This window comes from Nothobranchius furzeri, chromosome 16 (genome assembly GCF_043380555.1).
Source record: "Nothobranchius furzeri strain GRZ-AD chromosome 16, NfurGRZ-RIMD1, whole genome shotgun sequence".
Lineage (NCBI taxonomy): Eukaryota > Metazoa > Chordata > Actinopteri > Cyprinodontiformes > Nothobranchiidae > Nothobranchius > Nothobranchius furzeri.
Window position 1 is genome coordinate 50,978,841 of NC_091756.1, and position 25,991 is coordinate 51,004,831.

The window sequence follows — 25,991 nt, forward strand, 5'->3', positions numbered from 1 at the left end:
AAAACCATTTGAATCTGTTTAAATTTGAGACTTTTCTGTAGACACGTCTGAAGCTCCAAACTGGTTCATGCCAGTTTTAAATCACGCAAACAAGTTCTATGAAGTTGCAACCAGTTTAAATCTGCAAACCAGATAAATCAGTGTAGAGAGATTCAATAAGCTCCAAACTGGTACATGCCAGTTTACATCCGTGGAAACAACATAAATTAAACATAAAGGTGTCAGATACTTGAGACTAGTTCATACCAGTTTACACCAGTGAAAATGAGTCCTGACCATTTTAAATCTATTTTAAAATTACATAACTTATTTGTTTAATGGTTATTTTTACAACACTGAAATGTTTGATTGCTGTCAGTTAAACTGTTTCCTTAATTTTCTGAGTCGGTGTTTGTACTTCTTTTCTTTTTTGGACATTCTGAGGAAACATCTGTCCCCATTTAGAAAATAAAAATGGGGATTTGAAGTGAAGTCAGAGCGAGTCTGCTGCTGATACTCTGGTTTTCTTGGGCTTGCACCAGGACTTTGAGGAACAAGCAAGCAGAGACGACCCAAGCCCACGGGACTGCTCTGCTCTGACTGGGTGGGGTGGTTACCATGGTGACTGTCTTTAATTAGGAGGGCAATTAAAGAGGGTGAACGGCCCACAAAAATACACACACACATACTCGGTCCTCTCGGGGGACGAAGAAGTGTCTGGTCTTCTTACCCACAATCCACTGTGCTGATTTGTCTTCAAAGAGCACATTAGGCTGCTCTGCTCGGCTGCTCAGGTTCCTGCTGTCAGAGCAGCATCCAAAACATCTGCTGTTACAGCCAGAACGTCTTTATTCCAGTCAGCATGTCTTTAAACTGCTGATCTGCGATGATGTACGTGAGAGCATTTTGCAACTGTGTGTGTGTTGATGTTAAAGCGTGATGAGTCATACAGCAAACACACAGCTCACAATATTCAGCTAATTTAGAATGTTTCTAATCTGTTTCTGACCTGTCTCTAATCTTGTAATCATGATTTTTTTATCAGATCAGCAGATGATCATAACCTGAATGGAATTAAAAAACAACAACAAAAAAAAGCCACAAAGGGAACATGTAAGACTGAATAAAGATGCATACCCTCAGATGGGTCCAGTCTTCGGGCTCGGCGGCCATGTTTAGAGTTGTTGTGTACAAACATGTTGTCAGAGACTGCGAGAACATGACCATCGACATTAACTGTTGTGGAAACTACCACCTGTAAAGACACATGGAAAACATTATCAATAGTTTGCTGAAAAATAGGCCGGTCTTCTCCACCGATCGAAATCAAAGCAGCAAACAAATTTGAGATCCCTTCAATTCATAGACAACTGTTACTCTCTGACATTAAACTCTGATTTGATAAACTAAACACAAACACTGGAACAATAAAATCATTTATATTCTTTTGTCACACCAGGTTTCAACTTCTGACTGTCACTTACAACCAATCTGTGATTAAACTCTGGATTTCTCTTTGTCTGGCGTCCTGCCTTTTCAGATCGCTGTCTTAAAAATCTTTGGTTTTGTTGTGTCATCAGAGGAAAAGTGTGAAATTAGATGTGCTGCGATTCGATTAAAGTTCAGTTTTGTAAAACATTACTTATTCAGTCCTTCTGTGAAGGGTAACAATAACAAATATTATTATTATTTTAAAATAATAATTTTATTTGTCATAGCCTACACTATATGTTGGAAGGAAAAACAACAAACTTTAGGACGTTTAAATCCAGACAGGAAGAGCACGTGACTGACAAAGGAAGGTCCTGGCTGACCTCTCATATTATATCTACAAAGCAATAAGCCTTAGGCCGCCCTGCTGCAATGCATTTTGGGTACGTCAGGTCCTCCAAAGCCATGTCCTGCCCTTTAGGGAAATGAATTCATAAACGTGTTTTACCTGAAATCTCCTCATGTCTCGAGGGTTTCCTGCATTCTTCAGACAGTTCTGGTTACACTTGAGGAAGAACTTGAGGAAGAACCTACACACACGGTGGGGGGTGGGGGGTGGGGGAGTCGGAGTGAATTAATTCAACAGCAACTGAAATTCATGAAAGTGATTTACAGTTCAGATAAACAAGACACTAAGACATTATTTAAAAGACAGTGAATGACAATAAATGCAGCATAATGCAATTAAAACATAAATAAAATTCTTTAGTGTGTGAGAGATCAAAATTGCTCTTTTGATTCAGAAATACTGGTGCCAATTTTCTTTTTGTATGCCTTCATATCTGGGTCTCAAAAAAAAAACATTGAGAAAAACTGAATTTAATTCGTCTGGAAATCCAGAATTAGAGCAACTCAGTCTGGGCCAGTGGACTTTAATGACCCCTTCGAACCAACCAGGAGTCATGTGACTCAGAGACCCATCTGAATGCACACAGTCAGCTAAAACCCTGAACCAGACACACAAAACATGTTCCTCAAAAGAGATGCTCTGTAAATAAACTGCACAAAGAGAATCTCCTGATCCAATCAGGTTAATTAATAGTCAATAATAATATGAACCACTTCAAAGCTTCAAGAACTAAAATAATCCTCACACCTCCTACAGAGATCCTGATGACTCTACAGTTAATCAACAATTATACAGGTATGTGTCCTTTCACTCTTTAGTTTTAACTTTGTTCTGAAGGAAAATCCAAACATCCATTTGGATCTGAGACCTTGTCAAGAAGAACATGGATCAGGAGACTTAGAGGTTTGATCTTCACTTGAACACGACACAAATAGATGTATAATGCTTCCTTCTCGTACGTAGTAATTCAGCTCACTTCTATCACATCTTTAGTGTTTCCTACTTTGTTGTCACAGGTGTTGTTGTTGGTCTCCCAGCAGTTGCCGGAATCTGTTCCCGATTCGCTGATGTGTCTGAAGATAACCTTTGACCTCTAATCAGCTGCTCACACAGAGGCAGTCTTATCACCGAGGTAACCACTCAGCATAAGCATTCCCAGCTGATCGTCACTTTATCTTCAGACAGAAGACACAAAATATCTCTGTTCTCTTCACCTCCTCCTCTGCTCCCACTCTTTCCTCCATATATCCTCTCCCTCTTTTCCTCCATCCTTTCTTATCCTCCCTTATGTCTTTGTCTTTTCATCTCTAGATTCATATTTTCTGCCTTTTGTTGTGTTTCTCATTTCTTTCATTAAATGTAACCTCTATTCTTCCATCTCCTCCCTTACTTCATTCATCCTTTCATCTCATCATTCTTTCCTGTCTTCGTCTCCCCTCTTGTTTCCCTCTGTTTTTTCTCTTCTCTCCCTTCCTCAGTCATTTTTCTTTCTGTCTCCTCCCTTGTGTCTTTAGTCCTTGTGTATTCTCCGTTGTTTCCTCCACTTCTGTGTCCTGCATTGTTTCATCTCTTTCATATCTTCTTTCCCATTTCCTCCATCCTCCCATCTCTATCCTGGTTTCCTCCATGTTTCCTCTATTATTCTACCTTCTTATTCTTATCTTTCATCTTTCTTTGTTTTATCTTTCCTTTCATTCATCCTTTTGTCTCTTTGCATGTTTCCTTTGTCCTTTGGTCCTGTCCTGCTTCTTCTGAGTGAAACATTGAGGTTGTAAATCTACATGTCCAACAGATTAAACTCTCAATTTGTTATGTGATGAGCAGGAAAGACCAGACACACACCTGCACACTTCACACACACACACACACACACACACACACACACACACACACACACACATGCACACACACCAAAAGGGTTTCTAACTGCTATCTATGAGCAGCAAATGAGGACACAGTACAAATTTATCTCTTCAAAGACCAGAAGTCACACACACTGAACCTGAAAACACACACTGTGTCACTCACACACTTACACACACAGTTACATAGAGATTTATGATGACACACAGTGACACACTCTCTCAATGTTGGAGTTAATCTGCTCTATGAGGTAGAAAATGTAGTCACAGTGTGCGGATGAATTATGCTGATGGTGGCGTGTGTATGTGGGTGCCTGTCAGTGCATGTGTGTGTGCACGTTTATGTGTGTGTGATTTAAGCTCAGTCCTATGTGTGTGTTAACATGAAGCAATTCATTTAAACTGCTTCACTTAGGTGACTCTTTGTCTTACAGCAGATGCTGGAGTTTAACAGAAAACTGATTTTCTGAAGAAGAAGAAGAAGAAGAAGAAGAAGAAGAAGAAGAAGAAGAAGAAGAAGAAGAAGAAGAAGAAGAAGAAGAAGAAGAAGAAGAAGAAGAAGAAGAAGAAGAAGAAGAAGAAGAAGAAGAAGAAGAAGAAGAAGAAGAAGAAGAAGAAGAAGAAGAAGAAGAAGAAACAACTATTTAAAACACATAAAAAATTCTTCTCTTAAAATTTATTTTAATTTATGATCAACTAAGATTGAAATGAACTCACTGAGAGGACAAAGACTGGACACTGAAACAAAGAGAAGATATTTAAGATTTGATGCAAAAAGTGAAAGTATTCTGAAATGTACGGGTGTATAGATTATAGGTTTTAAAATGTCCTATTACAACACCACACACAATAATTCATACTGGTTCCTGAACTTGAACGTTTTTTTAGACTTGTTCTCTATTGAGTCATTATGCTCGTATTAAAAGCTGTTATAACAAATCTGCAAAACATGCTAGGTTTTCAATTCAAACACAGCCACTGTTAACGGCCGCCGCCGTTTTGGAGCCCAGTGGTGTGCTGCACTCCGTTTCCCTGACCAGAGAAGATATTTAAGATTTGATGCAAAAAGTGAAAGTATTCTGAAATGTACGGGTGTATAGATTATAGATTATAGGTTTTAAAATGTCCTATTACAACACCACACACAATAATTACTGGTTCCTGAACTTGAACATTTTTTTAGACTTGTTCTCTATTGAGTCTTTATTCTTGTATTAAAAGCTGTTATAACAAATCTGCAAAGCATGCTAGGTTTTCAATTCAAACACAGTCACTGTTAACGGCCGCCGCCGTTTTGGAGCCCAGTGGTGTGCTGCACTCCGTTTCCCTGACCAGCAGTTCAGCAGCGCAGCACCTTGGACAGCTGCTCCTTGGGAAGCTGTCTTTACTTCAGGACCATGGACAGCGCCAGAGCAGCAGTCACGGCCAGCTGGGACTTTTCAACTCATCAGCTGGCCCTTCAAAAGCAGCCAGCTAGAGCTCATCAGGGGAGAGAAATGTTTGTAGGTTGCAGCAGCAACGTGTGTTCTCTCCCCTTGGTGGTTATCTCAGTCTTGTGGCTAAAACCAGGTTGTGTTGCTTACTTTTGAGAAAAGTAATCTTAGGAAATTTTGAGTTTGGGATATTCTTAGTTGACAGGTAATCTTTGGTTTGGTGAGTCTTTCAAACTACCTTTGGATAAATTACCAGGTGGGTTTTTTTCCCCTTTTGAAGTCTCGGTTCCCTGAGCTATTTTGGGTGTTTTGACAACTTTAGTTAATTTAGTACTTTTAGTTTGGTTTGTCTTTTAGACAAACCTTGTTTAACTACTTGGTGGGGATTTTGCCCCTTCTTAAGTTCCAATCCTTTTTAAATAAAGGAGATTTATTTTAGGATTTATAGAGGTTGGTCCTTTGGACATTTTTAGTTAATTAAATAAACAGCGTGGTTAATTTCTTGGTAAGGGTTTTGGCCCCTTCTTTTGGTTTTTTGTTTCTTTTTAATAAACCCTTTGTAAAGACAAGGACACTTTGAGTTTGGTTTTTGCTTTGTCAAGCCTTTTTCTCCCCATAAGGGTTACTTTGCGTTAAACTCGTCCCTCTTATGTTTATTCCCCTCTCCTTCCTAGCTGAGCCCACAGAGGGGTGTAACAGTAACGGAACACTCACCCCTCCCCTCGGTATCTTCCCTGAGACACTTCTGCCAGAATTGAAAATCTGAGATGCCGAAGGAATAGAGACAGTGCTACACACCAGGCCCTGTCCTCTAGGTCAATACATATTTTGTTTTCCGTGACTTCTAATGGTGTTTTCTTTCTGGGACTCTGGTAGTTTGTCTCAAAGTTGAAGTGGTAGCAGCCAGCTGTTTCTCCTTTTCTGATGTTGTTGAGTGGAGAACCTCTCACGCCAGTGGTGTTCTGTTGTTAAATACATGAGTGAGAGATGAATGGATAACCCAGGGAAGTACGGTGGTCCGGGACGTGGTATTGGTGGAGCTTTTTAGACAAATACAAGAGAATCACTTTATTTATTTATTTATTATCTCCACAATATACTACTTTAGAATGTTGTTAAGAAGCTAATTTGTTTTCCAAATTAGCCATTGTAGCTTTAATGTGTCTCTATCTTAACCAGAACCTCTGTCACTTATCAAGGGTTGGACATCTCTGGACCTTTCAGTGTCTCAGTGATGGGAAGAATACACCTGATCGCAAAAACTCAACCAAACATATCAGCTGTTCACCATGTGAATCAATCTTCAATGACCTTGATAAGTTCAGCTCAGCTCGCTCTGTGTTTGTGTGTGTGTGTGTGTGTGTGTGTGTGTGTGTGTGTGTGTGTGTGTGTGTGTGTGTGTTTGGTCAGATGTGCATGGGCTTGTCAATCTCATTATCACCAAATGCTGAGCAGATTTTTGCTAATTAACGTCTACAGCTGGTTTAGACTTGGAGCTAATTAAAAGCTATGATGACTGACTGACACACACACACACACACACACGGAGACAAATTGTGTGATTGTGCACATGGTTGAAGTTTTGTGTTTCATTGTGAATGCAGCAGCTGTCACATCTTGTAACACACACAATAATGCAAACAGGCGCAGTTTAACACACACTGCAGCAGCTACTCAAAAAGACCTTAGGCAGAGATCCAGATGTGTCACAGATGTGTTTAAAATCAGCTGAGTCAATATGTCAGAACAAAACATGTCTGCATGTGTTTACCTCTAATATATTACAACTAAGAAAGGTTGTGACCACAGCACTATAAACCTAACTCAGTTTGGTTTCTGGTTCCACCAAAACCTCATGGACTGCTGCTGACCTCACATCAACACCCGTGTAACGACCTGAATAAATATAGTTGTAAAATTTCCTTTTATGCTGTTCAACAAGCCAATCCTTGTTTTTATATCTAGCAATCTGGACCGGTTTATGAGCTCTAACCAGAACAGAACCAAACCCTGAACCCCATCAGAAAATGTTTTTTGTCTGACGGAGAGGTGCTGACGCTTCTACGGCAGCCAGACAGGGTCAAATAAAGGCATAGGAATATTCAGAGACTGACATTTCTCTTCTAAACAACTTAATGTCAGCTGTCAGTCACCACTGACACACACACACACACTCTCTCTCTCTCTCTCTCTCTCTCTCTCTCTCTCTCTCTCTCTCTCTCTCTCTCTCTCTCTCTCTCTCTCTCTCTCTCTCTCTCTCTCTCTCTCTCTCTCTCTCTCTCTCTCTCTCTCTCTCTCTCTCTCTCTCTCTCTCTCTCTCTCTCTCTCTCTCTCTCTCTCTCTCTCTCTCTCTCTCTCTCTCTCTCTCTCTCTCTCTCTCTCTCTCTCTCTCTCTCTCTCTCTCTCTCTCTCTCTCTCTCTCTCTCTCTCTCTCTCTCTCTCTCTCTCTCTCTCTCTCTCTCTCTCTCTCTCTCTCTCTCTCTCTCTCTCTCTCTCTCTCTCTCTCTTACAGCCAGACAGTCTTGTTCTGGATTTAAAGACTGCATGGTGTCCAGAAAAGGAGGAGGAGTGTGATGAGGTAATTAAATTAGATAATGAGGAGTCCATCATCTCCTTCTTCACAGAAAATGAAAACAGACACCTCCTCCTCCTCCTTCTCATTGAGACAAAATACAGAGGAGGAGGTTATTAACAGTAAAAGTAGTGATTCCTCTCCATTCACACATTATAATCGTGCTTCCTCACATATTCTGGACAGCGACTGACTCGGATTCATCCACCGCAGAAATTGTTCCATGATTTTCCTCTGAGCAGTAAAGATGTATTTTGAATAAACATGTTGATAAATACACACATACGAATGTTTTTATATTTTAATGAGTGACTTTCTGATCAGCTTCAACAAAACATATTTATTTACAAAGCACCTGACCAAGATGGACCAGCAGTGTAATATAGCACTCATCTGTTCCTTTGTCAGTTGTTTAAGTGATTAACCTAGTCTGTGAATCTTTACTTTATATGTTTTGTTTTTCGTTGCCACGCAGAACATAATGAGACCTCAGGAACTGTGTTTTGTTTTTATAAATAAAGCTGAGTCTGAGGGACCCACTGCCTGATACAAGTTGTTACCTGATGAGTCAGAACATGATACGAGTTGAAATCTGACGTGAGTCACTACCTAATGTGTGTTTAAGCCGTGTGGGAGGGTTTTTTTTTGTAAGCTAAATGTTTGGAAATTCATTAATAACATCTCTGTCAAATAAAGTTTCACTACATCAACTTTGAAAAAAGAAGAACGAGTCAGTGACTCCCATTAGCCAACAACTACACCAGCATCAGCAGGTCTGGTGTTCGGTGTTCTGATTGGCTGTGCATACTTCTTTTAGTAGGCCATCAGCTGGCACACTACTGCCAATGCTCTCCCTCTTTGTTGTGAACCTTTTACTTTCTTTAACATAATAAGAATTACTGCTCTGTCTTCTCAACCCCCCAGTCGTCGTGGCAGATGGCCGTTCACACGGAGCCAGGTTTCTTCCTGTTAAAGAGGAGTTTTCTTCTCCACTGTCGCTACATGCTTGCTTAGCATGGAGACTGGTGTCTCTGACACAAGTCAGTGACTCGATGCATTCTGCTGGGTTTCCTTACATAGGAAACGTTTGACTAACTGGCAAAATGAACTGGACTCAGTGCAGTGATGTGTAAGTTCAACTGGAATGTTTGCTGTGGGAAGTGCCTGGAGACGACACTTGTTTGGCACTATAAAAATTAAATAAAATTTATTGTATTAGCATTGATAGGTAACCCTATTGTAACTCAACTATTGCATGAGGGAAGGTAAAACGTTGTTGCCATGGTAACTGTTATGTTTACATCTGTTTTAGTTGCCCTAATGAGACGCCTCATTTGGAGCTTGTTATAGAATGATCAAACAAATAAAGTAAAAACAAAACAAATACACAGATACTCTGTGTGTGTGTGTGTGTGTGTGTGTGTGTGTGCGTGCGTGCGTGCGTGCGTGCGTGCGTGCATGTGTGTGTGTGTGTGTGTGAGAGAGAGATAGTGACACAGGGATCTTTGTACCTAATTATCCTTCTGATGCAACATTCAACTGTCCCCCGAAATACTAGCACACACACACACACATGCACTTACACACATCCCTATGTAAATCGTTAATCAATGCTAAAGCACTGCAAACCGCTACACTAACTGACGATCAATATTCCCACAGACACACTCAGACACACACAAAAAGAGGAGCAGACACCTGGTAAATACCAATTAGGTGAAGGAGATTCATCTCCTCCAAATTACTTCACTTGCTCCTTGTCTTTCTGCTTCTAAGATAATGAAGGAAGAGGTGGGAAAGGAGCTAGGAGGAGCAAACAGAAGCAGTAAAAGAGACGATGAGCAGCTGTGGAAAGCTGTAAAAGAACAGCAGTAGCTCAGGAGGTACAGCGGGTTGTCCAGTAATCGGAATGTTGCAGGTTTGATCCCGGCTCCGACCAGATAATGCTGCTGTTGTGTCGTTGGTAGAGACACTTAACCCACCTTGCCTGCTGGTGGTGGTTGGAGGGACCGGTGGTGCCTGTGTAACCCTGGATAACAGATCTCAATAAATGAATAAAAAGTTATAAAAACTGTCATGAAAATTACATTAAAAGTGATAAATAATCCATAAATAGACTAAAAGTGTTTAAAATGTATTTAAAACACCAGGAATGTTATAATTCAGGATATAATATCTATTTGTGATTAGAATATATTGGAAAGAACAAAAAACTTTACAAAGTCATGGGGTTTACAGGTAAATAGATGTAAAATAGCTGAAATCTTGGTTCAGACTCTTATTTTGAAAAGGACAAGTAGCAGCGTAACCCATGTGACCAGCCACAGCCAACCGGGTTGTTTCAAAATTTCCCCTCGATTCTCACCATCGATTCTCACTTTGTCACCGGTTCTGTTCATCACTTTTATGGACAGAATTTCTAGACGCAGCCGTGGTGTGGAGTGTGTCGAGTTTGGTGGCAGGAGAATCTCGTCTCTGCTTTTTGCGGATGATGTGGTCCTCCTAGCTTCATCCAGCTCTGACCTTCAGCTCTTGCTGGGTAGGTTCGCGGCCGAATGTGAAGCGGCTGGGATGAGGATCAGCACCTCCAAATCTGAGACCATGGTTCTCGACCGGAAAAGGGTGGCTTGCCACCTCCGGGTCGGGGGAGAGGTCCTACCTCAAGTGGAGGAGTTTAAGTATCTCGGGGTCTTGTTCACGAGTGAGGGTAGGAGGGATCGGGAGATCGAAAGGCGGATTGGTTCGGCGTCTGCAGTGATGCGGACGCTGAGCCGATCTGTCGTGGGGAAGAGGGAGCTGAGCCAGAAAGCCAGGCTCTCGATTTACCGGTCGATCTACGTCCCAATCCTCACCTATGGTCATGAGCTTTGGGTAATGACCGAAAGAACGAGATCGCGGATACAAGCGGCCGAAATGAGTTTCCTCCGTAGGGTGGCCGGGCTCAGCCTTAGAGATAGGGTGAGGAGCTCGGACATTCGGGAGGGACTCGGAGTAGATCCGCTGCTCCTCCGGATTGAAAGGAGCCAGTTGAGGTGGTTTGGGCATCTGGTCAGGATGCCTCCTGGACGCCTCCCCGGGGAGGTGTTTCGGGCATGTCCTGCCGGCAGAAGGCCCCCGGGTCGACCCAGGACACGTTGGAGAGGTTACATCTCCAATCTGGTCCGGGAACGCCTTGGGGTCCTGCCGGAGGAGCTGGTGGACAAGGCCGGGGAGAGGACGGCCTGGAGCTCCCTAATTGGGATGCTGCCCCCGCGACCCGGACCCGGATAAGCGGAGGAAGACGAAGACGAAGACGAAGATTCTCACTGAAACTGAGAGAGAGATTCAGTCGGTTTTGCTGAGCTGCTGCCATGAAGAAATAAAACAACTGAGGATTCTACTTAAGTTATTTTTGTGCTTTGACTGAGGTATTTGTGTTTTCTAACCTGTCCATGATTTGGAAATGTCGTGTACATAACTGAACGGGACTTGGCGAGTCAGATATTGTAATTCTATTCAATTCAAGAAATGTTTTGATGCAATATATTATATATTGTTTTTTTTATGTAAATGGAAAGATAAGGTAGGACATTTATGTTATTTATGTTGAAATGATAGAAAGAACAGGAGAAATATCTCCTCAGGAGATGAAACGCGGCAGACTGAGAGCTTCAGCAGAGGAGCAGGTAGCACAAATGATGCTTTCAGTGACTAAATAATAAAAATAACACCAGCGCAAATATTTACCCTAAATAGCGCAAGTAAATAAATCAGTACCATAGCGTCATCTGCAGTGAGGCACCTTCCTCCCTCTGTAAATTGGCGTCGTGTTCTGCCGCCATTGTGGCGTCACCTTGTGTCGCAACAATTGAGCTAAAAGGGAACTCTTTGTGATGCTTAATGGCTACCTGTGTGTCTGTATATACATATATATATATATATATATATATATATATATATATATATATACATACATATACATATACATATACATATATATATATATATATTATTATTCTGCTGTCAGTCACCCTGACACGTTGTTCCCCTGACAGTTTTTTCATGATCGTGAACCAAAGATCTGATTTGAAGGTTTGTTAAATGTTGTGTATGTGATGATGATGATGATGATGATGATAAAGATGAGGATAATTTTTAACAGTTGATTAATAACAGTTAATTTATTCAACTGAATAACTGACTGAAATTAAAGGGAGCAATGATTTTTGACGCTTGACTGCTGTTAGAGTTGTTAATTTCAACAAAGGTAACCACTAACTTGGAATTAGTTTTTTTTTTTTTTTTTTTTTTTTAGGATTGAATTATTTCTGATGAATATAGGGCGAGACACATTTTAGGAATAACACAAAATGGCTTATGGAAATGTTTTGGTAATTTTTCATTTTTTTAAAGTAACAGTGGCTAGCTTCTCCATCCTACTGGTTGAAAGTGCTATTACAACTGTCAACAACCCTGCAGTAGCTAGCACTAACAACGAGCTAACACTAATATTAGCCAACTGATACTATATGAGGCATGAAGTACAAAGATCCACACGGTAGGACAAAACATATTAGCACTTAAAAGTCCACAATCAGAAGCTAATGAAGGAAATAGGAGACTGTTTTAGTGTTCATCCTGCATGAAAAACTCAGAGTGACTGATTATAATCGGGATAAAGATCACTAAAAAAGGTTTTTTCAGTGTTCCACACCTTTAAAGGGTTTGGTTAAAGTGTTAAAAACTGGTCAGTGTCGCTTTTTAACAACACCTCATCTTTATTATCATTAAACTAGTAAATGAAAGGTATTTCCTATTTTGATTCAGTTGTTCTGTGGATAAACTGTCTTCAAACTTTGACCTGTGAACTGTGAGTCAGGTGTGTGTCAGCTGTGTGTGACTGTGGTGTTTGTGTTGCGTTGCTTCCTGTGTGAAACATTGCAGATGATGTGTTCAGGGTCACACTCTTCACTCCGAGACTGTTTCCCAGGAAGAAAAATATTCAGCTACACTTCATCTCTCCATTGACTCCCATGCATTCATACATTTAACATTTAGCCGGCCAAGGCCCTCTGGGGCCCTCAAACATTATTCTGCTGTCAGTCACCCTGAAACACGACCAGTAATGAGATTCATCCAAAACCGACCTGCAGCATGAGAGGGAAATCACACCTACGCTCGCTAAATGATTGACAGTGTGTCGTCCTCCCATAATCCCACGCGGCAGACACAAGAGACCTTCGCAGACGGGAGATTGTACCCCTCCAAAAAATTTCTCACATCAGGTATTCAGAGCTGCAGCATGAAAAAGATGAGAGCCAGTCCCATCATCACCATCATCATCAGTTACAAACGAGCAGAAAGAAAAATCGACCGAGAGGATTTTATGAGTTTAAAGACAGCAGAGACGTTAAGGTGACTGGAGATCATCGTGTTAAAACATTCTCACAGAGTTCAGCTGGATCATCCCATCATCACCAACCCAGCACACAGAACAAAGAGCCCGACACATCACACCCTGCAGGCCTGAACCCTTTAAAAATAGTCGATCAGAACTGTAACCAGTTCATCACCTTAAAACTGAAAAAAAAAAACAGCACTGAGGCTGATCATTCCACCTCTCAGTTTAGGATTCTAGCAAACAGTCCTGTATCAGCTGGGACATAATACAGCATCACCCGTCTGTGCCCCAGACAAGCTGGTTCCCAAAGTCAGAGACTCTCTTGCTCAGCTTGCTTCTCACACCAAACCCTCTGTCAGGAATCTTGGTGTGACCTGTGACCCAGCTCTTACCCTGGATTCTCATTTCAGTTCTCTTGTTCTCTCTTCCTTCTTCCATCTCAGGAACATTGCTAAGCTGAGTCCCATTCTGTCCTGCTCTGAACTTGAGACAGTTCTCCACACCTTCATCTCCTCACGCTTAGACTACTGTAACTCTCTTTTCACGTGTCTGAGCAGAACCTCCCTGAACCGTCTGCAGGTGGTTCAGAATGCCTGTGCTCGGCTTCTGACCAAGTCCTCCAAACACATAGCCTGGCCCGCCAGACTCCTCCTCTGTTTTATTCTGCACAGAGAAAGGCTCTGGGGACTCTCCTATTCAAATAACCCCACCCCCAAGAATTCTAACTGAGCCAATCAGTGCTGAGTAGCGTACGTCACACACCATAACACTGAGTTTGCCATAAACATGGCGACTGAAGCGGAGTTCGCTGTGGTTCTCTCCTCTGGTCTAAATGACTTGGACATGTCTTTAAAACAACAACAAGTAGAAGCACTAAAAGCCTTTCTTCTAAAGAAAGATGTTTGCACTGTCGCCAGAAGCCATTTTTGACTACAGCTAAAAAACTACAGCATCGCAGACGTCACACACAGCGACGCTCAGTTTCTCATAAACAATGAAGACAGTGGCGGAGTTCGTTGCGGCTCTTTCCTCTGTTCTAAATGACTTGAATGTCTTTTAAACCACAACAAGTAGAAGTGCTAAAAGCATTTCTTCTAAAAAAAATAAAAGATGTTTGCGCCATTGCCAGACACCTTTTTTCACTACAGCTAAAAAACTACAACGTCACGCGGTACAGTCGGCATTTCTGTCTTTTTTTTTTATTGGTTATTTTTGAGCTGCCTAGTCCCGCCCCTCGTGTGCCTCTTTGCCTGTGAGTTACCAGACTCTTTCTCTGTGCAGAATTAAACAGAGGACGAGTCTGACAGGCCAGGCTACCAAACACACCCACATCACCCCGTTTCTCCTCCAGCTTCATTGGCTGCCAGTCAACTTCAGGGTTCATTTCAAGATCCTGGTTCTGGTCTTTAGGGCCTTACATGGACAAGCACCATCTTATATTGGTGATCTTCTCAGTCCCTACACACCCAGCAGGTCCCTGAGGTCCAGTGACCAAAGCCTACTGGTTGTGCAGCACCAGGCAAAAGACCAAAGGTGACAGATCATTTGCTGCTGTGGCCCCCAGACTCTGGAACTCTCTCCCCCTGAGCCTGAGATCAGTGGACTCAGTGATCTCCTTTAAAAAGCAACTGAAACTCACCTGTCCAGGTTGGCTTTGGTGTGACCTGTGCACCCTTATCTCTCTCACTAGCTTCTTTTTCAGTTGGTGTTTCTGTGAATTGAGTATTTCTGGGCTCACTTGTTAACTTTCTTCATTTTTATTCTCTTTTTTCCCTTCGTTCCACTGTGGAGACCATGGACAGCTCCTTCAGAGGCAGACTGAGACATCTCAGATGTAAGACCTACTGTAGATTTTTCATCCCCTCTGCAGTAAGAGTGTATAACTCATCAGTTTAAGCTGCACTGGCATCATCCTGTTACACAATAACACCACTGCAATATTCAGTATGGGTTCAATACTCGTTCAATACTGGATTTACATAGTATTTCCGTGTCTCTTGCAGTATGTTGCAGTGTTGAAACCAGCTTCAACCCAAGTGTTTTCTTATTTATTCGTGTTTTTAGTGGTCGAAGGTTACAATACTAGACTACTGCCTACAGTATGTGTATACATGTACCTTTGTTATTATTTTTCTTCAAATTATTCTCTTAAGTGTTGGTGCTGCTGTAACAAGTGAATTTCCCCACTGTGGGATCAATAACATCTATTCTATTCAATTACATTATATTCTATTATATTTTAATCAGAAGGTTATAGGTTTGATCCTATGTTGTGTATTTGGGCAAGACACCTAACCCACATTGTCTGCTGGTGGTGGTCAGAGGGACTTGTGACGCCAGTATTTGGCAGTGTTGCCTTCCATCATAATGCCCCAGGGAAGCTGTGGCTATATTGTAGCATTACCACCAGAGTGCCAATGTGTGTGGGAATGGGTGAAAGACTGATTGTGTTGTGAAGCACTTTGGGGGGGCGGGGGGGCGGGGGTGTAGAACTGTAAGAAGGCATTAGGTAATTTACCATTTAAAAAATCCTTTCTTCTACTTCTAACCTGAGCTCTGACTAGCCTCTGCTCAGATTGTTTATGACTCTCGCTGGAAAACCACATAAAAATCAAGGGTCAGAGTTTATAGTAAAGGCTGGAGAGCAGGTCAGGCGTAGAGGATTAAGGCAACACATGTGTGTTCACATGCTGGCCAAAGCAAGATCAGGACTAAAAGACAGAAGTTACTGTGATGAACAGAGGTAGTAATTCCACCAAAAACAAGAACACAACAACTGGAGTTTTGTTGAATGTGAAAAAAAAATCACTAGAAACAAGCACGGTAAGGTGTTAAACAGATGGAGTAACTCAAGAGGGTCCTCTGAGCTAAACTGTGTTGACAAACCAGGCAAGAATAGTCTAAAAGCAAAGAAGGTTGATGTGTAAACTATTCATGTTATTATTTAAAAAAGAAATGAAAGAAGTGAAACATGTTACTTCTGTGTGATAATCAGATTTTTTTAATCCAAAAATGTATTGCTTTTTATACCATACGTCAGCATTTTCCAGTTTTGCACAATGAACACTGTAATAATTCTGATTTAACTACATGAAAAAAAAGAAAACTTGACTTTAAATCAATCACTTTTTTCAAATATGAACCATGTCTGACAAAGCCCCATTTCAATAATATAAACATGTTAAATTTGATTTTACAAAGTATTAATGTCTTTTTAATGATCTGGAATAAAAGAGTAAAAAATGGTAAAAAGCTTAAGATGTGTCCTTTCTCAATGTGAGTTTTATGTGAAGACGCTGTAACTGACTGCTTCCCTGAGTGGTTGTGCTCTGTGCTGCACAGTCTGACCCTGACATGTTTCCTGTTCACTGGACGCTGCCAAAAACACAAGAGACCTTCCCATCATGCATTTGGGGGGGGGGGGGGGGGGGATTAATGCTCAGAGGAGGAGGGGGTTTTCGAGAGGAAGGAGGGGAGTGAAAAAAGGAGAGGCGAGTGTATGATTCCTCATGGGACCGAAGAGGGCGGGGGGGGGGGAGGAACACAGCAGGGGGGAGGCAGACAAAAATGAGAGAGGAGGAGGAGGTGCAGCCTCAATCAGACTAGATCAGTCAGCATATCTGAGATTATCCAGTTAAATCTCAACTGAAAGAGTTCTCCAGAGCAAGTGTTCAATGTTTTTAGCAAGCTGGAGGTATAGTCACACAGACGGTAATCCATTTAACTTAACACCACCTTAAACCAACTGTCTTCAGCCACGTTCTGCTGTCTGGGTGTCATTCAGCCGGAGAAGTAATGTGGGTCAGAGAATGTCTGACAGTCAGACTTTCAGACAGTAAGAACCAGGTCCAAACCAAACCAGGAAGTTATGGTTCAGAATAAAATAACTAGACAATACTGGATCACCTTAAAACTGAACAAAAATAAACAAAAAAAATAAATATCAAAAACAGCACTGAGGCTGATCATTCCACCTCTCAGTTTCGGATTCTAGCAAACAGTCCTGCATCAGCTGGGACATAATACATATGGACCAAAGCCGACTTTTATGGTGATGTGTTACGAAGCCGCCAATATTTTTCAACATCTGGGCATCTTCTTATTCATTTTCAACAACATTTCAATGGATATTTCCAGAGATAAAAACTACACATTGTCTCTTTAATGTGTGTATACAAGGAAAAAGTTTGTCAACCATTGTTCTAATCCAGCTAGTTAATATTCAGAACAAAGAAGTCCAAGAATGAGAGTTCTAGAAGGTCTGAACCATTTATTAACTCAGCAAGATATTTTCTGGTACAAAAGCATTAGATTTTATTGACTCTGACTGACTGAACCATCCTTACATTCACAGGTTTGAAGCAAAACTCTGACAAGCCACACAAAGCTAAGAGCACAATATCTCTAACCTCCTGACTTAAACCAAACGTACATTAATTCAACATCCTTAATGTACTTGGTGATGGCGCAATGGAAACAATTCCTAACCGACATAGTCTGCTTCAACTAAATCTTGGTCTGGATCTTCAGAGAAGGTTTTCTATGTTTCAAACTCTTTTGAGCAACTTATTTTATTTTCCAGCTGTTGTTTTGTTAAGTAGAAGCTTGGAGACAACTTGCTTGGGCAGAAGAACTGAAACCAATGAGGCGAGGTGGCTTTATTGTTGTGGCTAATCAGTGTACGCTCTGCTCTCCCCCACTGGCCATATCTACTAATGCACCATGGTGGTCAGAGAAGCTTTTAATGTTGCATTAATCTAAAAAAAATTTTTCAACATGATCTGATGAACAACAATCCCATCATTTCAATGTCTTCAACATTTCTACAATATGAGAAATCTGAATAAATGTTTCAACAACATCATTTTGTAAATATACTTGGACTACTTTAGCTCAGGTAGAGTATACATCCAGGTTCAATATTTAAGACAGAAAATATTTTAAACCTTTGAAGACACAGAAGAGCTCTGTGTCAGTTCTCTGTTGTCAATCTTTCAGTTTGGATCAACAGACCCGACATCCAGAACTGGAGCAGCAGCTGAACTGGAACCACCTCCTGCACAGTCTGACATTTTCAGCCCAAGTGTGTTTGTGTGTTTACGAAAGGCTAGCTTCATGAAAAGGTGGTTAAATGTTCAGTTTTACATTAGCTTTGTTTTAATAGAATGTTTTGTTCTGACTCTACTTTTAAATAAAATTAAGGAAAATGAGACTCACCAATAATTGGTAAACCGAGAATGTAAATCTATTTTACAAAGTTCACTAAATGTGATGTAAATCACATCTGACCAGGTGTGGCCAATTACCAACTACCCAATTATTAACGTACACACCAACAGACCAACACGATCCCAAATGTTGCATTTAGCAAAAGACCGGTCACCAGAAGGCCAGTTGCCAGCAGGCTGATCACCAGCATTCACACGCACTGAACCTGGCAAAAGAGCTTCTGCTCACTTAGCACCTTCAGTTCGGATCATGCTGCAGGTCGACAGGACAACGAGTACATTTCGTAATTTTTAAAAAAAATCTAAGCTAGAACTCTTGAGGCCAACTCCATGACATGTAACTGTTTCATTTAGATTGCTTCCAACTTTTTATTGATTTTTAACTATTTTACTATATTTTGTGTTGTTAATACACATGTTTTAACTGTGTAACCTTTCTCTGTAACTGTGATGCTTGCTGCTGCCTATCTTGATCAGGTCTCCACTGAAAAGGGTTTTTGAGTCTCAATGGGATTTTCTTCCTGGTTAAATAAAAAAAACAGGCCAGTCACTAGCAGTTACCAACAGAGCCTGTAAGAGTACTTTTTATTTCTTGTTTAGTGTTCTGGTGAGATGATGGGTCAGACCCAATCATTAGATATGTGTAGCTGGTGTAACACCTACACATATGATGACTTCTGTAACTGCCTTCTGAACTTTTATTAATAAAAAGAAAATTGATGACACTTGCGTGTTTCTCCTCCACATCGACCAGTGGTGTGTTTGTATTCATATGTGTATTTACAATGTTTACATTTAAATGAGTTACTTTAGTTTATGATTTTTTTGCCTCATATTCTCATCATATTTTCACTGCTAAATTTTATTCTTTCAATCAAAACTCTCACTGTCATCTTTGGAAAACAAATAATGTAACTCTCACAATAATTAAACATGAGTATGTTGCTTGTTCCTATTACAAATAAATTATTTTTTCCTTACAGAAATTAACAATTTCATCACAGATCCATGTTTGAATGATCACGAATGTTAATTCATTTCAGTGTCTGTTGGGCTGCGCTGACAGAATCATCACACAATAGGGCTGACATGTTGGTGTGAATATGAAACACTGATCCATCCATCAGGTTGGAGCTCCTAGAACACAGATCCATGACAGCCAAGAAAAACGTGAGTTACCTGTCGATGATGACGGGGTCCGATGGGGTCTCATTCCTGTTTCCACAGCTCTTCTTATCACAGCAGCGGCTAAAACGCAGAATGACAAACAGCTCCATCAGTCAAAAACTACAATCAGACTTCATTACTACACAGCAGATGCACCTGGATGCACAGGTGACACCTCCAATCCACGTATGTTCAGTCCTCTGATTTGCAGTTCTAAGACCTAAGTAACTGTTGCTTCCCCATCACAAGACTCAAAGATGTGTGTTTTTCCATGTGTGTGATAGTTTCTGGTGTGTGGTGTGTTTGATGAGTGTGTGTTGTTTTAGATGTGTGTTTTTCACGTGTGTTGTCTTAGGCATGTTTTTTTTCAAGAGTGCGGTGTTTAAGGTGTGTGTGTTGTATCAAGTGTGTGTTGTTTCAGGCATATGTCATTTCAAGTGCCTTGTATCAGGTGTGTTTTGTTTCAGTGGTGCAATTGGTTTCAGGTGTCTGTCATTTAGAGTGTGTTTTATCTGGTGTGTGTCATTGAATTCAATTCAAATTTAATTCAAAAATACTTTATTAATCCCAGAGGGAAATTAGAGTTTCAGTACACACAGTTCTGAGATCAGACATAAATACATAGACACATGACAAGAATTGGTGACTGTAGTCATTCGCAACCCGAGTCGCGCTACCGTAATAGATCAAGAGGGTTTATATGAGGATAGAGTCACGGGGAGGGGGAAAAAGGCACTTCAGAGTTACCCTCCACAGAGAGGATAGCTTTGCTATGCAAAAAAACACCTCAGACAGATATGCACACAGACTTCAGACATTACACAACATAAGTGTCCACTAGCTGGGGAGGTAGGGCTGGGACTCTCCTCACTTCAGTGCGTGCAGCCGCAAGAGCAGCGCTCATCACCTCAGTTTGGACAGGAGAGGTAGATTAATGGGTTAGAGGGCACAGTGACTCCTAGATACGGTTCCACGGCCTTCACCGGTCACAGTCCCGCCCAGGCTGGGATAGGTAGAAAGGGTTTGCATAGCGACAGCAACATTCCACATTTCTTCTGACGGGGGAGTTTTCACTTCAGCCTCACAGGCTTCAAGGGCACCAGATTCAGATAAGAACTATGGGACAGACAGAGATAAATTCCTCTCTGCCTTAGAGTTCTGTTGGTCTTCAGTGTGTTGTATCTGGTGTTTTCCCTTTCAGTCGAATCACTCGGTACAACGAAGGTAATATGGGACATCACGCCCTCCTGTGGGACATCACGCCCTCGTGTGACATCATGCCCTCATGTGGCCTGGCTGAAGACACATTTAATCATGCCTCTAAGGCAAATGAAAGTAACGTGGCATGGAGGCCCCGCCCTCCACTTATAAGCGACCGCGTCACCATCATTCCTCAGTTCTTACACTCTTCATCTCGCTGACTCCACACCTGAAAACTAGCTGCGCTATTGAAAAATAGCTTAACCGCTCACTGACTGGACTCTACTACATTCTGGCTAGCATTCCTGCCCACCTAGCGCTATCTTTTTTGGCTCTTCAGCTTCTCTGCTTTCGCTCCGCTGTGTGTGTTTTGCAATGAGCACTGTGTCGGATGTCGCTTCACGGAAAGCCGCTTCGCACCCCTGTACTCAGCGCTGTGGATTCTTTCTTCACGAGAAGGACCTACACGAAGCGTGCCCGGTTTGTCTGGGAATTCTCCATGCCAGGAAAGTGCTTGTGGACCTGGAGGTGTGCGAGTTCTGTGGCCAACTCCACCATCCCACGCTTGAACGGTGCATGAAGCTCCTACAACGTCTCCTGGGAGATGCTGCAGTTTTGCAGCAGGACCCTATGCCTTTCCATTCGGCCCCGGCTTCGCCCGGCTCTGACGTGGACAGCCTAGTGATCGATGTCCCCGCTGCTAGCTGGGCAGATCAGACGGAGATGGCTGACAATTTAACCAGACCAGACCTAGATGCTTCTCACTTTCCTCCTCTGGCAGAGGATGAAGGAGACATTTTAGACATTTGCCCCGATGGTCATGACTTACTCGAGCACGAGGATGTCCTCTCAGCGGTGGAGTGTTCAGCTCCAGCCGCTGCTTCAGCCTCCCCGCTTTTCTCCCGCTCTGCCGGCGTACAGCAGGGAGGCTAGAAGTGGACTGGTCCGCTCCTCCACCTGCACAAAAGAGCTCCCGCTTTTCTGGGTTTTACCTCCCCTCGGAACTAGCGGAGGTAAAGAACTTTCTGCCACCGTACCCAGATTTTGTGGCTGAGCTCACGGCATCCTGGGCCAAGCCGCTATCCACCCGCACCACGGTCCCGGGTTACGGTCAGTTTTTGGACCTCGATGGCGCAGAAATGGCGGGATTGGTTAACCTCCCTCCGATGGAGCCCTCTCTCGCGGCTTACCTGGCCCCGACCTGCAATAACGGAGTCAGTGGCCAAAGTAATCTACCCTCCAAACCATGCTGCTTCTCAGCTGCACAACTGGAGAAGATTTACCACGTGCAGGCCTCCACTGCCCGCGTCCTCAGCTCTTCCACATGCTCCAGACCAACCAAGCATTTTGCCTGGCGGACCTTGGAGCAAGGGTCCCACCCGACAGCCAACTGACCTCCCTCATCAATGAGATACAGGTCACGTCAGACTACATCCTGCGAGCTGCCTGAGGCGTTGCCCTGCTGTTGGGAAGAGGTATGGCCTCAACTGTAGTGGCTCAGAAACACTTGTGGCTGACCTTTCTAATGTCCCTGACAGGGACAGGGCTAACTACCTGGACGAGCCTGTCTCACCCAGTGGTCTGTTTGGACATTACCTTGACGCTATTCAAACAAAGTTTGAGGCCCAGCGGAAACAGACTGAAGCGCTACGCTCCATTATCCCCAGACGGGAAGGGTGGCGCACAACACCTGGGTCTGGGTCTGACAGGAAGAACCTGACCTCACCTCCTCTACCTCAGAGGACAGCCTCGCCAGTGGCAGTGAAGGGCTCAGTCCCAGCTCGGATCCCGTATTTCCCTCCTCGCCACTCCGCCTGGAGTGAAGGCCCCCATGGGGACTTCTCGTCAGTGGCAGCTCCCCTAACTTCCTTGACCAGCCCCGCTTGCCCATTTGTTTGGTCCGAGGACTGCCAACATGTCTTCAAAAACCTCAAAGGTTTGCTTTCTTGTTTTCCAGTTCTGGCTGCACCTGATTTTAACTGCCAGTTTAAGCTGGACTTTGATGCCAGTGCACACGGGGTGGGAGCTGTCCTCCTGCAGGAGGACAAAGATGGTTTTGACCATCTGGTGAGGTAAACACTCTGTGAGCCGCAAAAAGAAACCTCAGTCGTCCTAATCCTGGGACCGACCATGTTCGGGTTTTGGACCCTGTTGGACTACAAAACCCCAGTTTTCTATGGTTGAAATGGACCGGTTCAGCTACGGTTCAACCCCACATTCCAAAGAGACTTTGTTTACCACCCCCAGGGGATGAGAGTTGTACTGTTTGCAAAAACATGCACACAAATGTAATAAAGACTGCTGTTTGCACTCGACAATGTGTGGATGTAATGTGTCTCAACAATGCTTCTCGAATTGGCCCCATAAAGCTGCGTCAACCCGCTCCGCTGGTGAACGACAGCTCAATTTTCACATCATATCCTGTCTACAATCGGCCTCTGTGGGAGCGGGAAAAGCTGTGTTCACCCACTCTACTGGAGAACAGCAGCTTTCCTCCGGTGGCAGACATGATGTTCAGAAAGCCTCCCGTTCCGCCAGAGGGCAGCAGCTCCCCCACCAGTGCACTGAGTGGTTGCCTCTTGGCGAAACTTCACCTCTGGCGAGCATGCGCAGTGTCCCTCTGGGTCGAGCGCACAGTTGCCATAGGTTACCGACTCTGCTGTGCAGACATGTGTAAATACCAACGCTGCGGTCATGTTACGGGAGGAAATTCCGACTCTAGTGTTGAAAGGAGCTATTCGAGCATTCCCTGTCGAGGACACAAACAAAGGTTGGTACAGCCGCTACTTTGTTGTCCCAAAGAAGGGGGCCGGACTTCGCCCTATTTTGGATCTGCATGTGTTAAACAAGTATCTGCGCACGTACAGGTCCAAAATGCTAACACTCAAACAGCTACTGGATACAGTCAGTCCCAGAGATTGGTTTACTATGATCAATCTCACAGATGGTTATTTCCAGGTGGGAATCCATCCCGATCACAGGCGGTTCCTGCGCATTGCTTTCGAAGGGAAGGCTTACGAGTACACAGTTCTGCCTTTTGGGTTAGCTCTAGCGCCCCGCACCTTTTCCAAATGTGTGGAAGCCGCACTAGCCCCCCTCAGGGAGGAGGGCATCCGGATCCTCGCTTACCTAGACGATTGGGCTCTAGTAGCGAGTTCCCGAACACAGGCAGAAGCTCCCACTGCACGGGTACGTTCCCACGTTGAAGCCCTGGGGTTTTCCGTGAACTACAGAAACAGTTCTCTAGTTCCGAGTCAAAGTTTCTCCTTCCCCCGGGCTGGAAATTTGCTCTCGGTCAAGCAGAGCGCGCCTCCGGACCAGCGAATAGCCACGCTACGCAGCTGCTTAGCACGCTTTCAGCTGGGAGCTAGACTGACACTCCATACAGCTCTACAGCTGCTTGGGATGATGGCTTCCTCCATAGCCGTGGTGCCTCTCTGACTGTTAAAAATGCGACATTTCCAGCATTGGGTCCTCTCTCATCATCTCCATCCTTCACGCCATCTCCGCCGGAGGTTGACGGTCACCAGAGCCTGTATGGTAGCTCTCCTCCCATGGAGAGAACCAGGGCTGTTGTGCCAGAGTTCCCCTATCGGGAGGGTGTCAGAACGCATAGTGGTGACCATAGACGCTTCCCTCAGAGGCTGGGGGGCTCTGTGTGGGGGGTTAGCGGTGAGGGGGGTACGGTCCTCGACCCAGTCAAGGTTCCATATCAACTTTCTGGAACTGTTAACCGTGTTTCTGGCCCTGAAACACTTAAGTCGTCACCTGAGAGGACAACGTGTGCTGGTGTGCACAGACAACACAACTGTGGTGTCATATGTAAACAGACAGGGAGGAACATGTTCTCTTCCTCTACTGAATCTGACCCACACTTTGCTGCACTGGTGCAATCTGAATCTCCTGTCTCTCAGAGCAGCATATGTCCCCGGGTACCTCAACCACAGGGCAGACTTGCTCTCCAGGGGCGGACCTCTGTCAAAGGAATGGAGGCTCCACCCCGGTGGTGTCTCAGATTTGGCTGAGGTTTGGCAGGGCAGTAGTGGATCTGTTTGCATCAAGCGCAAACAGACACTGTCCCCTGTTCTTTTCCCTGATGGATCAGACTGCTCCAATGGGATCGGATGTTCTGGCACACCCGTGGCCCAACGTTCTCCTCTACGCTTTTCTGCCGGTGGAACTGATTCTAGCAGTACTGGAGAGAGTGCGCAGGTCCAGCAGGTCTCGGATTTTGGTGTCCCCTCAGTGGCCCACAAAGTCTTGGTACCCGGAGATCATCAGTATGATGACCCCCCCCCCCCCCCCCCCCCCCCATGGAAGCTCCTCATCAGACAGGACCTTCCGTCACAGGCACAAGGGGATGTGCTGCACCCTCGCCCCCATCTGTGGAAGCTGCAGGCCTGCCTACTAAAAGGTCCAACCTGTTAGCTAAAGGTCTTCCCCCGGCTGTGGTGATTACTATTCAGAGCTCAAGAGCATGCTCCACTCGATCAGTATGAAGCTTCTGTCTCATAAGACAGCTCTGGTCTTAGCCCTTGTATCGGCTAAAAGGGCGGGAGACCTTCATGCTCTTTCAGTTCACTCTTTCTGTCTGAAAATGTCATCAGATGGAGCTAGGGTCACTCTGCATCCGAATGCTGCGTATTTACCTAAGGTGATCCCGCTTAACTACGGTTCGATGACCATAGAGCTTTCGGGCTTCAATAGTCCTCCTTTTGCCTCTGAGGAGCAGAGGAGACTGCATTGTCTGTGCCCGGTTCGTGCTCTGCAGGCTTATATAGATCGCACTCGGATCAGAAAAACAGACCAACTGTTTCTGTGTTTTGCCAAACCCTCCATGGGTAAAGCTTTGTCAAAGCAAAGACTTTCTCATTGGATTGTGGAGGCCATTTCCCTGTTTTACAGCGTCACTGGCTCCCAGCTGCCACTAGGGGTCAGGGCACACTCTACTAGAGGTGTGGTGACATTTGCTCAGCTGCAAGCTGGGCTACACCCCACACCTTTGTGAGGTTTTACCACTTGGATGTTTTGGCCCCTTCAGTGGCCCATGCGGTTCTCTCTGCTGGATCTGACTTGCCATCTTAGGTTGCAATCTCAGGCCAGGTTTGATAGCTGCTCATGGGGCGTTTCAATAAGTCCCATAGTACCGTCGTTGTACCAAGTGAATTGACTGAAAGGGAACGTTAGGTTATGCATATAACCACTGTTCCCTGAAGGAGAGGAATGAGGTACAACGCAGGGCTGCCACATTTCACAACCCAGCTCGGTGAAGAGCGGCTATCGAACTGAGGAATGACAGTAATGCGGTCGCTTATAAGTGGAGGGCAGGG

The 25,991-nt window shown here is 43.8% G+C and overlaps 1 protein-coding gene across 4 annotated transcripts in view; it reads right to left on the reverse strand.

The window, feature by feature from the left end:
* ebf3a (EBF transcription factor 3a) overlaps positions 1 to 25,991 on the reverse strand; it is an 81,313-nt gene that overhangs the window by 46,067 nt on the left and 9,255 nt on the right. For all 4 annotated transcript variants that reach the window (XM_015962482.3, XM_070545445.1, XM_015962481.3 and 1 more), the window contains exons 6-8: positions 19,474 to 19,542; positions 1,919 to 2,000; positions 1,117 to 1,234 (exon numbers count right to left, since the gene is read on the reverse strand). In XM_015962482.3, the coding sequence (XP_015817968.1) occupies positions 1,117 to 1,234; positions 1,919 to 2,000; positions 19,474 to 19,542 (269 nt within the window). The remainder of the gene's footprint in view (positions 1 to 1,116; positions 1,235 to 1,918; positions 2,001 to 19,473; positions 19,543 to 25,991) is intronic.